The 17,371-nt window shown below is 35.6% G+C and overlaps 1 protein-coding gene across 5 annotated transcripts in view; it reads right to left on the bottom strand.

Moving 5' to 3' along the window:
• Positions 1-1,061: 1,061 nt before the first annotated feature.
• The window catches only part of PLEKHF2 (pleckstrin homology and FYVE domain containing 2), a 29,225-nt gene continuing 12,915 nt past the window's right edge, over positions 1,062-17,371 (bottom strand). Inside the window, exons 2-4 of one of the 5 annotated variants that reach the window (XM_027621895.2) lie at positions 7,127-7,148; positions 5,162-5,268; positions 1,062-3,755 (exon numbers count right to left, since the gene is read on the bottom strand). In XM_027621895.2, coding sequence (XP_027477696.2) covers positions 2,995-3,741 — 747 coding nt within the window. In that variant the 5' untranslated portion in view covers positions 3,742-3,755; positions 5,162-5,268; positions 7,127-7,148 and the 3' untranslated portion in view covers positions 1,062-2,994. Of the gene's footprint in view, positions 3,756-5,161; positions 5,269-7,079; positions 7,149-17,371 lie in introns of all 5 variants that reach the window. The other 4 variants (XM_027621877.2, XM_027621903.2, XM_027621869.2 and 1 more) reach the window with 4 other exon arrangements.

Here is a 17,371-nt window from a genome sequence, read left to right on the forward strand (position 1 = left end):
ATTCTTTCTAGGGGCAAAATTTCGCATGAGTATACTGTTGTAAGAAAAATATTTCAATTAGTGTAGATGCCAAGTACAAGGTAATTCTTTTTAAAGATTTATTTTAGAGCAAATAAGCGAGACGGGGGCAGAGAGAGGGAATCTTTAAGCAGACTCCCTGATCGATGCGAGCTGAACCAAGAGTTGGATGCTTAACCAACTGAGCTACCCAGGAGCCCCGAGTACAAAGCAATTTTTAAGAAATTTTGATTTAAGTGAATGCCATTGATAATAACCTTTACAGATACGTACCTTTAAAAAGTTTAGAACACTCAACACCAAATCTATGGAGCCTGACATTATAGTTAATAAATGTTGAATGATCTAAAATAACTTAGTTTTAAAGGAAAGCCTTACAATTACTATCAATAAATATTTCATGTATTTTAATCCTAGACTTGACTATGAAATTTTATTTTTGTAAAATGTATAGCAATCTAATACATGTGGATATGTAAATAATCGCCACTATACTCTTTAAAGCTACAACCTATATTTGAGAACAAAATTAGCATATCTGAGAGAAAAGAGTGTGGCTAAGGTCCTGGGACCTTTCAAGAATGATTATGTATACAACTGAATGCCACCTATTTATAAGAATTTCAGCATAAAGGTGATAAAGATATATAAACAAATGACTTTATATTAACTATGGACATTTTATGCACTTGACCCAAAGGTATGAATTCCTGTATTAAGGTGTATTCAATTTAGTATTTTCTCTTGGTATCTACAGAATCTTGCTTCCTTTACATCAACAGTTACCAATTTGGTTAACGTACTGCAGGTCCAGTATAGTCCATTTCACTCAAGTGGAATGGCATAAAAAACAGGCACCAAAATCATTTCAGGTTTACATATAACTAAGATTTAGAAAAGCTTTTAAAATTACAGAACACATTCTGGAAGAAAACACATCTTGGAATCTATCTGCATATATATTCCATGAAGAGAAAGGAAATTTTGTTTACTGCTCTGCCCCTTAGTGCTTAGAACAATGCCTGGCACATAAAAGGCACCTTACAGCTATTGAAAGAAGCAAAATATGCATAATACCTCCATTACCTTAAAAAGGGGGGAAAAAATCTTCAAGTCACAATATGCACAGAGTTAAGTTGTAAAATATTTTTTATTGTAAAAACAGAGTCAACAGACGTTGACAATGCAAATGTCATCCCAGAACATTTCCCCTTGGTTCTTGAATTTGCTAGGTTCCTATGTACCAGCAAGTCTCCATTAGCACTTCTCAGGTTTCATGGTCATTTTGAGATATGTTGATTAATTATATGTATATATTGCTTGGAAATAAATGTCCATCTGATATTAAGACAAACAAAAAAACTGTTGTGTCTTTGTTTCACATTTCCTACAGGGAAATCTATATATCTACCTTCACAATTTAACAGTAAAATTAGTGCCGTAAGCAAACCCCAAAATTCTCCATCACATTACTGAATCAAAACTCATGACATTCGCAATATATCCAGATTTAAATGTTTAAAAACAAAAAAGTTTGGAATTTATAACAAACTTTAGGCTGATTTTTTCATATTTGAAAGACTGTAGTTATTTGCAGCATACAAATGGAGAGAATAGTGCAAAATGCATCAAGTTTTATATGATAAATACACTTTCAACCTAAATGGCTGCCTCAAAAGCAAAGAGTGAAAAATTACCAATTCTCAAAAGCAATCACTGACTCAATAAAGTTCACAATTTAGAAAGATCAATTGCTACTCTATTTCTACAGATTGCAAAAGGATTTCAGAAACAGATTAAACATACAATTGTTTTACAAAAATAGAAATATTGTTTGGGACTTTACAAAACTTCATAAAATATAACACTATATTTGCAAATTCAAGATAGTTTCACACTGAAATAGACAATACTTCCACCAATATAAAGTCTAGTCAAACTTAACTGGTCTTGACCATTCTTACACATTATTTCTTCCAAGTCTTCAGCCTAAGTAGATCTGTGCTCTATCATGGGATTTTTTTTTAAGAGTTTGTTTAATTTCAAAGGTTTTATAAGATTTTTCATTCTAGAAGTAATGTTAAAGCAGATGAATTTATACGTACAAATACATTTTACTAAAATAGAAACTAATGAAATGTGACAATTCTGTATTTGATAAATTTCAAACCAAATTCTTAAGAATGAAAACCTAACAGATTTAAAATATATATTTAACAATTATAATTTGGTACCTATAAAACATAAAAATATAATCACAACTATTTTATGGAAAAATATTTATCCCTATAGAATGAAGAAGCTCTAAATTTAGTTATTTGTAGCTGGAAGATGAGAAGTATTTTTAAATTACACCCATTCATAAATGCTCATTTTATCACCTCATAGAGCACCAGTGTATTTTCAAAACAAACTAAAAGTGAGAAGGTAGGGGCTAATTTCACGTAACAGTGCTACTATGATAAGGCACCACTTGGTATATGAAACAGCCAGACAAAATATTTTCAAATCATGTTTTGTTACTGGTGTCTTAACTATTAGATAGGATGGTTAGGAAAAAGGTAATAATACTAGCTAACCGCATTATACTCCTTTTCCCATTTTTTGCTTTTAGTTTTTCCATATAACAGAACATATAGTAAACAACAATGTAGTACATGATCTGTTAAATAAACATCTTTTCCCAACCTTCCAACAAAATAATCTAAAATTAAACAAGAATAAGAAACCAACATTTATCTGATATACTTGCCAATAATCTATCCCTGTAGAAGAGCGGGGAGTTGGGTGGGGATGGGGGTGAGGACACAATGACAGGACCTATTTTCTATAGGATATATTGAGGCACATAGGTTAAAAGTTTCTCAGGCAAATTCACGGCTAGAGCAAAACTGAGAGAAAGCTCAGAATTTTACATTCCCCCCAGAGCTGATTTCTCAGGTAGTCACACCCAATTAAATATTTCAAAACATGTCCTTAGTCACTGCTATCATCATCATCATCATCATCAGATACATCATTTAAAGGAGACTTCAATGACTGACTGTAAGAGTCCGATCTAGTAGGCTGGCACGTGGCCAGGTCCCCTGTAGAAAGCAGGTCATAGCAGAAGTCACAAATCCGCACAGGCTTAGAGGACTGGCTTGGAAGAAGAAATCTCTTTTCAGAGCAGGGCCCACAGACAACAAAACCACATTTGCGGCAATGGTGACGATTAACAGGTGTGAATTTTGCTTTCTGGCAACGCATACATACAGTTGCCTCAGAGTCAGGAACCCAGACAGCAGCATGTTCATTACTGGGTGTCTTCCCACTTTTGGAGAGTAAATCAGTAACACATTTATTTATGTGATTCATCCATTCAGATTTCTCAGTGGCAGTGGCAGCATAAACTGCAAATGATTTAGTTGGTGTCTTGATAAGCCATCCATTTCTCAAGTCTCCCTCGTCTTTGATGGAATCAATAGTCACATTTTCCAGGGGAATGATATGCTGTTTGTTGTATTTTTTCTTCTGGATGACAATATTGCCATATACAAGAATATCATTAAATAAGAAAAACTGCCTTGCTTTGGGCTTCTTTCTGCACAACTTAGTCAATACTCCTTCTCCAATAAGAACCCTTCCAGGTATAGTTAAGGGTTGACCAGCTGCTCCAAAACAATTTTCTACTATATTTATACGTCTAGTATTTGCTTCACTGTTTGCCAAGCGATCCACCATCTTTTGCTAGTAGCCTTAAAAAAAAAAGAAAGAAATTAGCACATAGAAATTATAAATTCATAAATTAAAATTATATAACCTAAATTTAATCTAATATACCTTACTATACCAAAAGGGTTATTAACATCTCCTACTTTGTGTAATCATCAAAAACACTTGTTAACCATCTCCATACAGACCTATACTTGTTAAGTAGGTATTTATGAAAGTATAAACTTCTTACAGACATAAAGGAATAAACAACTGGACATTGAATATAAGTCACCTCTGCAAAATAATCATCTCAGTTCCCAGGAAATTTAACCTCTAAAGAAGAGGGTGAAATTCCGTAAAAACCAAGACAAGTTAATGATTTTCCTGGTAAGCTACTTCCATTGAGCTAAAGCCTTAATCCTCTCACCTGGATTACCAGAACTGTCTCCTTGCCTTTGGTCTTACCCTCTAAATCAATCTTCAGGCAGTGATTTTTCAAACGCAAATCTCACCATGTCATTATTCAAAAGAACTCCCCTTTATCTACAAAATGCAGAATTTTTAGCATAGCATACAAGGCTGTTTATTATCTGGTTCTTTTGTTTTTTTTTTAAAAAGATTTTATTTATTTACTTGACACAGAGAGAGAATGAGAGAGGGGGAGAGAGGGGGAGAGAGTGAGAAAGAGAGCAGCACAAGCAGGGGGAATGGCAGAGGGCGAGCCAGATGCGGAACTAGACCCTAGGACACTTGGGTCATGACTTGAGCCGAAGGCAGATATTTAACTGACTGAACCACCCATGCGCCCCCATGATCTGGTTCTTGCTTACCTTCCCAGACTCTTTAGTCACTCTTAACCTCAAACTTTATGTTCTAAGAAAACTCTGCTACTTATAGTCCATTTCATCCATGCACGCCCTCTCTCATGCTGTTGTATCCTTCAGTAGTTACTACTCAAAGCTAACTCTTTCTGATCCTTCAGGACTCAGTTTAGGTTATCATATTGAAGCCAGAAGTCTTCCTTAAACTCTTAGACTAAACACCTTCCTCTGTGCTCTTTACATTCCATGTACCTTCTGGCTTCATTCTTACCAAAGGATTGACATCTGTCTTCTTCAAAGGCTGCAATGGAACCTAAAAGACAGAGACCATCTGATACCTATCTTTGAAACTGACACCCTCCGGCACAGCAAAGGTGATCAAAAATGTTGACAAGAACATTTTGATATTGTGCAAAAAACTCGATTAATCTACTCTTAAATGATCATAGATTTAATCTCTAGATCCAATAGTGACTTCACTCAAGTCCTTGAGTTGTGCCCTATTTCAGATCTACTAACCTAATACTACCACAACCAAGTCACAGTAAAGAGAAGAGGAACATTTAAAGTCTTTAAGAGCATAGTCTAAATTCCAGTATTCAGCTCATAAACTGATGATACTGTACCCCTTCTTGGCCTCCACTGTAAAGGTTCTGATTATTCCTGAATTTTGTCTCCTCCAGTCTTGGGTCCTTATGAAGCCCTCTTGCTCTCCACAAGGGTAGGCTCTGCCCTGAAAGTTGTTCCCAAGAAATTATATAATGCATGGCTCCAAACTGTGATGACTTCTTTTCTAATAACAGCAAATGTGCCAGCCAATTAAAGGTTTATTGTCCTATTCACAGCGCATCACAGAAGAGGAAATAAAAACAGCTCATAAACACGAAAAGAGGCTCAATCTCATGCATAATTAAAGAAATGATGATACAACATTAAGGGTATTTTTTCACTTTCAGATTAATAAAAATTTAAAAAATTTCCTAAGATGCAGTACTACTGAGGGATATAGGGAAACAGGCACCCTCATACACTATAGAAAATATGTGTATTCACTGATCTAGGGATTTTATCAAAAGAAATTCCCAAGCACATAAAGATATGTGCAAGGATATCCAACACAGCACTGTTCGTAACACACACACAAAACTGGAAAAGCTCCAATGTCCACCAAGAGGAACTGGTTGAACAATTTATGATACACCCATAATAATATACTAGATATCTGTTAATAATGTGATAGATCTAAACACAGTGATATTGGAAAATGTTCAAGATATTTAGGTGGGGAAACAGCTGAACATGATCTCATTTGTTTCAAATATATACTGCGTTTCATCAAATTTAAGATGCTACAGATTTTAAGACACATCTTCATTTTATGTGCCACTGAAAATGAAAAATGCTGCCAAATACATCATGGCATACCCCTGATTATATGACATCCCTATTTCATAGACACAAAATATAGTAAAACATATTCATCTGTAGACTCAATGAAAGGTATAAACATATAATCACAGACACTTGTAAATATGTAAGCACACACAGAGAAAATAAAATTAGAAAACTATATACCATAATTATCAATAATTGTTATTTATCTCTGAGAAGTACAATTATGGATAATTTTTCATACTTTACACTATCTTCAAACATTCAACAAATATTTTGTTAGGCACTGATCTAAGTGCAGGAGAAAAAAAATATATATAACACAGGCAAGGTCCCTGCTCCTTAAGGTTTACATCCTAGTTGGTGAGGAATGAAACAGAAAACAAAATTGAGAACCAGCTTGTAAATCAATGTTATGGTTAAAGTGATTTTTAAAAAACCAACCGGGAAGCTATTCAGACTGGATGGTCAAAGAAGGCCTTTCTAAAGTGGTATGATTTCAGCTGATAAGGAGGAACCAGACAGACAGACATGAGGTGTGGAGACAGAGAAGTATATTTCAAACCAAAGGAATAACTGCAAAGGTCCTAAGGCAGAAAGAGGTTGGCACTTTTAGAGAACTGAGAGTACCTATTTATTCCCATCTAAATCAACTGCAGATTCTACTGCTTTGGACATAGAGTTATTAATCAGCTCATATACAATGCAAACAGTTTCCTATGACTGCTACTACTGGAATTAATACCATCTAAATTTGTGCAGTACTTTTCACATTATCTTCTGATTTTAATGCTCTCAAATTCCTGTGAGGTAATTAGAGAAATTTTTACACCTTCCAAAGCAGCATCTAGTAATATTCGCTGAAACGTGAGCTGAAGGAGAAACTAAGGCACAAAGAAAGAGATTCAATAATGTTCAAGGCAAAACAGCTTGGAAGTAATTCTACTCATTGGGAGTCCAGCAACCAGCTGAGCACTCTGAATGCAATACGGTATATTCACGGCAACCTTAAACAGATATGCATATCAGCTCCATTTTATAGATGAGTAAACAGATAAAAAGTTAAGCACTATGCCCAAGGCTGTCACAGAACTGAGGCTCCAATCTGATTCCTCGGTGCTGTTCCCGGGTATATTATGGCACATTCCTTACCTTACGGCTCCACTGACTCTACAAGAACTGAGAAAGCTGTTGCTAACCTTTGGACCTTCACTGCAAAACCTACGAAGAAAAAAGAAAGAGAATACTAACTTGAGCAACTAACCGGAAATGACAGATCATCATGATTTATTTAGCCAGTCCTTGAATGTTTCATTCTTCAAATTTTGCAATATACTAAGCCTGAATCTCTTTTCATAAATCTTGCCCCATTTAAGGATGATGCAACAAAAGAGAAGCTTAGGCATCATTAATTGGTATTTGGCTAGAACACAATAGCTTTCAAAGTTTGACAGTGACCCACATAAAAAGTACTGCAAGGTTATAAATACATACTCATATAATTTTTTCACTATAAATAATTTATTCTATTATCTTCATTTATTTTAATGATAGTCGCAGCCCATTTGATTGATTTCACTAATGGATTGTGACCTATAGTGGAAAAACAATGAGCATGAAGAACTTAAGACCTTTCCATTATCCCTGTTGGTCCTAAAATATTTTCTGTATGTGTCTGACATGATGAAGGAAAGCACTGAGCTAAAAAACCCAGGAATACACAAATGCCTTACACACATGCGCGCGTGCACGATACAGTTGGGTGTCCAGCAGGAACAGCACAGAGAATGGGAGAATGGGGGGGAAATTACCAAAAGGGAAATCGAAGTACCACTTTTAGCTGGATTACTGCTAGATACCCCAAAGCCAGGTTCTCTGGTAAACTGGATTAGGGTACTTACACTTTGGCTCAGGGCCTCAACAGGGCCTCTGCCCTCCCCCAAAACCCAAATCCAAATTCACCACCAGCACACTGAGGTGCCCCAAGCAGTAAGAACTCTTAAAGACTTTTGTGAGAATATTAAAGATTACTCAGCCTAGCCAAGGAGTGAGTCCTTTGCATAACTTACTCACTGAAGGGCACAGAAAGAGGAAGCAGAAGACAACTGTTAAGACAAGGCCCAATTAAATTTGTCTACTTTTCTTAGGAAGGAATACCAGTGACTATACGAAGAGCTAGGAAGAAAGCTTCTGCATCTTCTGGCAGAGATGCCTTCTTTAGAGCAGTTTCCAAGAAGTAAAATTACTGGGTCAAGAGACATGAATTTTAAGGCTCCTGCTACCTTTTACAAAATTTCCATTCTGAAAGGTAACACCAGTTTACCAAGCAGCACAATGACTGTACCCATCCCATCTTGTCTCACATATTTTTCTTTAAAAACGTCAGTAACAAGGTAAGATTTCAAAAACGGTATCTCATTTTATTCATTTACTTTATTTATTCAACATTTATTGAATGCTTTTTAGATGGCATTCACATTCTTTTCCTCTTAGAGCATAGTCTACTGAAGGAGAAAGAAGGTAAGTAAACAAATAGGTGATTACGAAACGTGAAGTCCAATGAAAGAAATCGGCAGGGTGTCAAGATGCATGGAAAAACTCATTTACTGAGCAGTTCAAAAAGGCCTCACTGAGATGGTACTATACACGGAGTCTTAAAGGATGGGGAGTCAGCCATACAAAGGAACTAATATTACGGACAAAGGCCCCTAAGACAGCAAAGAACAATACAGTACTTTTAGTTTAATTAAAATTTTTATTGCATAGCTACCTACTGAAGGCCACCACTTTATTTATTTATTGAAGATTTTATTTATTTATTTGACAGAGAGAGACACAGCGAGAGCAGGAACACAAGCAGGGGGAGGGGGACAGGGAGAAGCAGGCCTCCTGTCAAGCAGGGAGCCCTATGCGGGGCCCGATCCCAGGACCCTGGGATCATGACCTGAGCCAAAGGCAAACGCTTAATGACTGAGCCCCCCAGGTGCCCCAAGGCCACTACTTTCTAATGTGCTTATTAACCACCTGTATTTCTAAGCTCGTACATTTAGGGGTTACTAATTTGTATGAGAGTGTTTTACACATAAAGGCTAAAAACTTTATTTCTTTGCTTTTCCTAGTATATTAAGCGGTAATTTTATGGAGTTTGACATAGGGGCAGTTTTATCTCTTAAGTAGTTAAACTTACTGATACATTCCTTTGTGATTTTTCTTCCATTACTCCTAAGCTCTCCTTATCCAGATATCAGATACACCTACAGGCTTCCTCAGCTATCTCAAAGTAGAGCATTCCTAGGAAAACTTTTGTAAGCCGAAAAGGCTTAAAGCAAAAAAGCAATTCCCATTAATTTACATGGAAAAATTTTTGAGTGTTCCCAGATCGAACCCCCCCTCCCACTTTAGGCTTTTCTGATTCCTTAGGACACATCTTGTTAACAGATATACAAAAATAAATCAAGATAAAACACAGATGATTTATCAAAGACACAGTTCAAAACTATGGCAGCTTGATGTGGAGATGCTGAGTTCCAGGAAAGGAGCTCGGTGGTGCCACTCTTGCTTGCCCAGGTTATGTACTGCCTCTGTAATGGCTCGCTGCAAAACAAACACTGTTTTCTTTTTTTATATATATTTTTAAGTAATCTCTACACCCAGTGTAGGGCTCAAACTCATAACCCCGAGATCAAGTGTCGCATGCTCTACTGACTGAGCCAGCCAGGTGCCCCAAAACAGCCAACTATCTTCACTTATTTCACCTTTTTCCATAAAAGTAAAAAATGTTCTTTGGGTTTCTTTCAGCTAGCGAAAACAGCTACTAATGTAGGTCTTTCATAAAAGTGAGTTGTGTAATGCAAAGTTCAAAAAGTGGGGTAGGGTATACCTGTATTTGTTGTCTATATTTAGGATATGAACTTTACATTTAATTTTTATCCACCTGAAAGTTATTGACATAGGTAAAAATTCATTTTTTTAAAATATTTGCATTCTAAAAGAGCTAACCAAATGCTTCAGATTCACCAAATACTGTGTGACCTCAGGTTTCCTCGTAAATGGGAATAATAATAGCAACAGCGATGTCAGGAAGCGGATTAAATGATAATGCATACAAAAACATTCAGCAAGTAGTAAATAAGTGATAGCACTTATTAATGGTATTAATCTAATCTACAGATTTACAACACTTTCTTTATATTAAACTTTTATATATTCTGATACCTGATTCTGGGCTGTTCAGTCAAATCTATTAACCTGTTTTCTAATTTTTATGTGAGTACCATGCATCTCGTAGGACTACTCTAGGCTATCCCCATTACTTAACCTTTTAAAAAAGTCTTACTTAATCTGTTTATTTGTTCAGATGAAGTCTACTTAGAACAGCGGTTCTCAACCTTAGCTGTACATTGGAACCACAGGAGAGCTTTCAGTATACCAGAAAAAATAGCCATCCCAATTTACTGAGTCCAAAATACCTATTTTTAATATTTTAAGCCATTTTATAACTAATTTATAGAAATAAAGGAATAGTTAAAAATGATTTTAAGAACTATCTTTATAATTAAACATAGTAAATTTCTTATTCCACATTTCTCTATTATTGAAGGTATATATATCCAAAAAACCAGCATCCTTTGAATGCAACACTGTTTATAAGCTATCATGCATGAATCTGTAATATATTCATTTCCATCTTTAGGAGTACTGTTTAATGATTCTGAGTTTGAGAAAACTCATCTAGAATATCATCTGAACACTCAGTCTGAGATTTCACCCATAATGACTCACCAAAATTATTGGTTTAAGTGTTGCTGTTTCTTTATACTCATCTTCTGACTTGTCTGGTAGTTCTGAAATGTCTACCTTTTGGGACACCTGGGTGGCTCGGTCAGTTAAGCGTCTGCCTTCAGCTCGGGTCATGATCCCAGAGTCTTGGGATCGAGTCCTCCATCGGACTCTGCTCTGTGGGGAGATTGCTTCTCCCTCTGCCTCTGTCTCTCATGAATAAATAAATAAAATCTTAAAAAAAAAAAAAAAAGTCTACCTTTTCTGATTTTTTTTCTTTGCAGCTAAAGATGGAAAATGTAGAATAAAAAAAAATCTAAATTCTCAAATATGTTAAATGAAGGCTTAAAGCAACAAACAGTTTTTGTATCTTTTTGAAAGATGATGCAGTACTCTGGGCAATGCCATAATAAAACTGAAAGATGGTGCAATAGTGATGATTTATTTCATCCTTGTATCATCCTTCTAGGCAACTGCATTACTCTTCCATATTTTTCTTTTTGGTTAAATAATTCTTAGGACACTGAAATAGTGAACTGCTTCAAAATATAGAAAAGCAAGGTCATTAAGATCCTGTATTGTAGATTTATATATATCCTATGAAGCCAGATGTAATTACAAGCTAGAATAAATTTTATTCTATTTTTTAGTAATTTTCCTTTTTGTTTTACAGATCTCTAAGAAATAATAAAAAGTTACAAAATATTACTACACATAATTTGAATTGCTTAAAATGGAAAGTCAAAAACCAAAATGGAAGCCAATGGACTCTGATGATAAACATAAGGGTTACAGAAATACTGATCCCTAGGTCCCTCTCCCAAAATAAAATATTCTGATTTTATTAGTCTGGGGAATGGAAGATATGGCTGGAAACTGGAATATTTATTTTATTTAATTTTTTAATTTTTAATTTTTAAAAGAGATATTTTAGAGAGAGAAAAAGAGAGAGAACATCAGTGGGGGGGAGGGGCAGAGGGAAGCAGGGAGCCCAACATAGGGTTTGATCTCAGGACTCTGAGATCAAGACCTGAGTCAAAACCAAGAGCTGGACGCTTAACTGACTGAGCCACCCAGATGCCCCTGGACACTGGAATATTTTAAAGCTCCCCAAGTGATTCTAATATGCACCTAATGTTTAGAAATAGTTTTCAATTACAATAAATAAAGAACAAAATCCACTAAAATTTTTATGGAACTCATACTACACCCATACATTAATTTAGAATAAGTTAACATCTTTGTAAGTTTTTTTTTTTTTTTTAAAGATTTTATTTTTAAGCAATCTCTACACTCAGTATGAGGCTCAAACTCAAAACCCCAAGATCAAGAGTTCCATGCTCCACTAACCGAGCCAGACAGGCGCCACAACATCTTAAGTTTTTATTGTTCTTAGGTTGATAGTATCTCTTTCCAGGTTTCAGATCTTGTGGCCCAATAATTTTGTAGGTTTCTTCTCACAAGATTAGTACACATTTCTTTTTTTCTTTTTTTTTAGGGGGGAGTGGGAGAGAGGATGAGAGAGAAAGAGAATCTAGCCTGACACGGGGCTCGATCTCACAACCCTGAGATTATGATGTGAGCTGAAATCAAGAGTCGGACGCTTAACCAACTGAGCCACCCAGGCACCCCTAAACATTTCTTTAGTAGCTTCCCAGGTATTTCATACTTTTTGTTGCTATTTTGAATCTAATCTTTCCCCCTTCTATTTTCTAATTAGTTACTAAGTATTGATAAGAAAATTATTATTTCTGTGTTTTCTCCCCATGTCTGGCCATTTCACAGAACTCTATAAATTCCCAATTTTCCAAATGACTTGCCCTTTGTCTTCTTTTCCAGCAGTGTTTGGCAGTGCTATTTCATAGCTAAAAATGTAAGAATCCATGGCAAAAGAATTAAAAAAAAAACTTTTAAACTTTTATAAAGCCAGATTTGTATACCAATTAAAAAAATTAAACAATCCAAAGTTTAAAATTATCTCCTTTACAACTGTAGACAAGAACTGCATTTGAATTGTCCAAGCTCCACCCTAGTCTTTTGGTAACATCTTTTTTCTGAATATGTTCTTCAGTGGAGTGTCTACCACCTGTTAAAAATGTAACACTAGAAGAGGCAAAAACTCTTCTAAAAAAGAGACAGAATACTATTTACAATGGAGAAGAGAGCCCAACTGTCACAGAATACTATGGCCCAGTTCTTACTGAAAATCAAAACTACTTATCTCATCTTTGCAGTTGATTTTAAAAGAAAAAAATCATCTAATGAATTTCTTACATGTACCCATGACATCTGGTATCAGTGAACATCAGTATTCAACCATGCATTATAGTTGGAAAAATCAATAAACTATGAACCAAAAAGACCTGGATTCTAAGCTCAGGCACTGAAATAAGAGATTTTATACAAATTACCTAACTGCTGGGGAGGGGGGTGGGGCAGCGGCAGCCGCCCCCTTAAATAAAGTAGCCGCCCCCTTAAATAAAGTAGCCACCCCCTTAAATAAAGTAATCTCTAAAGCACCTTCTGTCTTTAAAATAATACACTCTGTGGTTGGGCCATGTTTCTGGTTTACTGCAAGGCTGACTTGCCTACAAATTAATTTTTAATCAAAATTTTGACTGTGTCTTTAATATCAATCAAGATTTTAAAATCTGTTGTTACTGCTGAACTAAGACCACAGAAAACGTAAAAGGGAGAGACAAAAGTGATGAAAGAAGAGGAAAAAAATAGCAACAAACTATCAGAGATACATCCTCCCTGGACAAATGTGAAACTATTAAAGCAAACTTCTCCCTAATATAGCTAAGTCAAATGAACAATTATTCTGTGTGCCTACCATATATGCAAAGGACAGGACCATTCTCATTTTCAAAAGTTCTATAGTTTAGTAAGCATAGTAACAATAATCAGGAAATTCTAGGTAAGATTTTCAATAAAATATTAGGATGATAAAGCGAAGAAATACTCTGAAATTTGTCAAATTAAATTTGTAATTTCAGTAAATTTTACTTATTCCATCAATAAGAAGAGACAAAGTTTTGTCCTCCCCTTTCCAATAGGATTTCTGCCACTGTGACAAACCAACTACACAACATGTATTGTTAACTGAGGTATAATTGACATATAACTTATTAGCTTCACGTGTACAATATTTTGACATTTGTATACATTGCAAAATGAAGTCTAGTTACCATCTGTCACCATACAAATTTTGTTTTCTTGTGATGAGAACTTTTAAGATTTACTCTCTTGACTTTAGAATGTGCACAATATTACTGACCACTGTCACCATGCTATATATTACCTCCCCATGACTGAAGTTTGTTCCTCTTTGACCCGTTTAACCCATTTCACCCATCCCCTGGCAACCACCTTCTATGAGTTTTTTGTTCATCTTTGCTTTGATTCCAATTTTAAGTGAGATCATATAGTACTGTCTCTGCTTGACTTACTTCATTAGCATAACATGCTCACGGCCCATCCACGTTGTCACAAATGGCAAGATCTTTTTTATGCCTAAGCACTATCCCATTATGTATATATTTAGCCATTCTAACAGGTGTGAGGTGATATCTCATTGTGGTTTTGATTTGCATTTCCCTGATGATTAGGGATACTGAGCATCTTTTCACAGATGGGTGCCATCTGTATGTCTTCTTTGAAAAAATATCTATTCAGATCCTCTCTGCCCATTTTTTTATTAAAACTGATTTTTTTTTTTGGCTATTGAGTTTTAAGAGTTCTTTATATATTTTGGATATAAACCCCTTATCAGATATATGATTTGCAACTATTTTCTCCCATTCAGCAGGTTGCCTTTTTGTTTTGTTGATGGCTACCTTTGCTGTGCAGAAGCTTTTTAGTTTGATGTAATTCTACTTGTTTATTTTTGCTTTTGTTGCCTTTGCTACTGGAGTCAGATCCAAAAAATCATTGCCAAGATGGATGTCAGACAGCTCACCACCTATATTTTCTTCTATGGAGTTCTATGGTTTCAGGTCTTACACTCAAGTCTTTAATCCGTTTTGATTTTTGTGTATGGTAAATGACAGTACCCTCGTTTTACTCTTTTGCATGTGGCCATCCAGTTTTCCAAATACCACTTTTTCAAGAGATAGTCCTTTCCCCACTGTATATTCTTGCCTCCTTCAATATAGTTTGAAAGCAGGAGTGTGATGCTTCCACCTTTGTTCTTCTTTCTCAAGATTGCTTTGGCTATTCAGGATCTTTTCTGGTCCATACAAATGTTAGGACTGTCCAATTCCATGAAAAATACCATTGGGGTTTTGATAGGGATTGCACTGAATCTGTAGATTACTTGGGGAAATATGTACATTTTAAGAATATTCTTCTAGACCATGAGCATGGAGTATCTTTCCATTTATTTGTCTTCTTCAGTTTCTTTCATCAATGTTTTATAGTTTTCAGTGTGCAGGTTTCTCATCTCCTGGGTTAAATTTATTCCTAGGTATTTTATTCTTTTTGATACAGTTGTAAATGGGACTGTTTTCTTAATTTCTCTTTTGGATAGTTTGTTGTTACCATACAGAAATGCATGATTTTTTTATTTTCTGTGCTGTGACTCTACTGCATTCATTTATTAGTTTTAGTAGTCTTATGGCAGAGTCTTTGCGGTTTTCTATATATAAAAGCATGTCATCTGCAAATAATGAGTTTTACTTCTTTCCAATTTGGACGGCTCTTATTTCTAGCTTAACTGCTGTGACTAGGGATTTCCAATACTATGTTTAATAAAAGTGTTGAGTGTAGGCAGGCATCCTTGTCTTTTTCCTAATCTTAGAGGAAAAGCTTTCAGTTTTCACCTTTCAGTATGATCTTAGCTCTGGGCTTGTCATCCATAGCCTTTATTATGTTGATGAATGTTTTCTCTATACCCACATATTCAGAGTTCTTATCATAAATAGATGTTGAATTTTGACAAATGCATTTTGTACATCTATTGAGATGACCATATGATTCTTATCCTTCATTTTGTTAACAGGGGATATTACATTGATTTGCAAATGTTAAACCATCCTTGCATCCCTGGAATAAATCCCACTCAATTATAGTGTATTATCCTTTTAATGTATTGTTAAGGGTCTGCTAATATTTTGTTGACAATTTTTGCATCTGTGTTCATCAGGAATACTGGCCTACAATTTTTTTGTTTGTGATGCCCCTGTGTGGTTCTGGTAAAAGATAATGCTGGCCTTGTAAAGTGAGTTTGGAAGCATTCCCTCCTCTTCCATTTTTTGGAAGAGTTTAAGAAGGGCAGGTATTATTAACTCTTCAAATGTCTGGTAGAGTTCATCTGTGAAGCCTTTTGGTCCTGGACTTTTGTTGGGAGGTTTTTGACGACTGCTTTGATCTCCTTATCTAATCAATCTATTCAAATTTTCTATTTATTATTCAGTCTTGGAAATTGTGTATTTCTAGAAATTTATCCATTTCTTCTAGGCTGTCCTATTTGTTGATGTGTAAGTATTTATAGTAGTCTCTTATGATCCTTTGTATTTCTGTGGTATCAGCTGTAACTTCTCTTTCATTTCTGATTTATTTGAGCTCTCTCTTCTTCTTGGTGAGTCTAGCTAAAGCTGTCAATTTTATCTTTTAGTTTCATCGATTTCTATTGTTTTTTTAGTCTCTTTTTATTTCTGCTCGGATCTTTACTTCTTTCTAACTTTGGCTTTGTTTGTTCTTTTTCTTTCTTTTAGGTGTAAAGTCAAATTATTTGAGATCTTTGTTTCTTAAGGTAGGCCTATAATGCTATGAATTTCCCTCCTAGAACTGTTTTTGCTGCCTCCCATAGACTTTGGCAAATTGTATTTCCATTTTCATTTGTCCCAAAGTATTTTCAAAAAATTTTTTAAAAAAATTTATTTAAGTAGGTTCCACACCCAGTGTGGAGCCCAGCGTCGGGCTTGAACTCACAACCCTGAGATCAAGACCTGAGCTGAGATCAAGAATTGGGTGCTTAACCGACTGAGCCATCCAGGCGTGCCAGAAGTGGTTTTTTTTTTTTTTTTAATTTCTCCATTGATTTCTTCATTGACACACTGTTGTTAAGTAGCATGTTGTTTAATCTCCAAATATTTGTGATTTTTCTAGTTTTCTTCTTGTAATTGATTTCTAGTTTCATACCACTGTGGTCAAAAAAGATGCTTGGTATGATTTCAATTTTTTTTTTAAGATTTTATTTATTTGACAGTGAGAGAGAGAGCACAAGTAGGCAGAGAGGCAGGCAGAGGGAGAGGGAGAAGCAAACTCTCCGCTGAGCAGAGAGCCGGACATGGGGCTTGATCCCAGGACCCCCCCAAGATCATGACCTGAGTCGAAGGCAGCCGCTTAACCGACTGAGCCACCCAGGCACCCCTGATCAGTACTTTACATTCTCCATCAGGCATATTACTTATCTCCATTTCAGTTAGGCCTCTTGCTGTGATTTTGTCCTATTCTTTCATGTGGGATGTGTTCCTGTCTCGTTTATATCTTCCAATGTTATCATGTTATTAATGCCCTGTATTTTCAGCTTAAAGAAGTCCGTTAAACATTTCTGTAAGATTGGTTTACTGGTGACCAACTCCTTCAGCTTTTGTTTGTCTGGGAAAACTCTTTACCTCTCCTTCAATTCTGAATGAGCCACCCAGGCGCCCCTGATTTCA

The sequence above is a fragment of the Zalophus californianus genome, chromosome 4 (genome assembly GCF_009762305.2).
Source record: "Zalophus californianus isolate mZalCal1 chromosome 4, mZalCal1.pri.v2, whole genome shotgun sequence".
Classification (NCBI taxonomy): Eukaryota; Metazoa; Chordata; class Mammalia; order Carnivora; family Otariidae; genus Zalophus; species Zalophus californianus.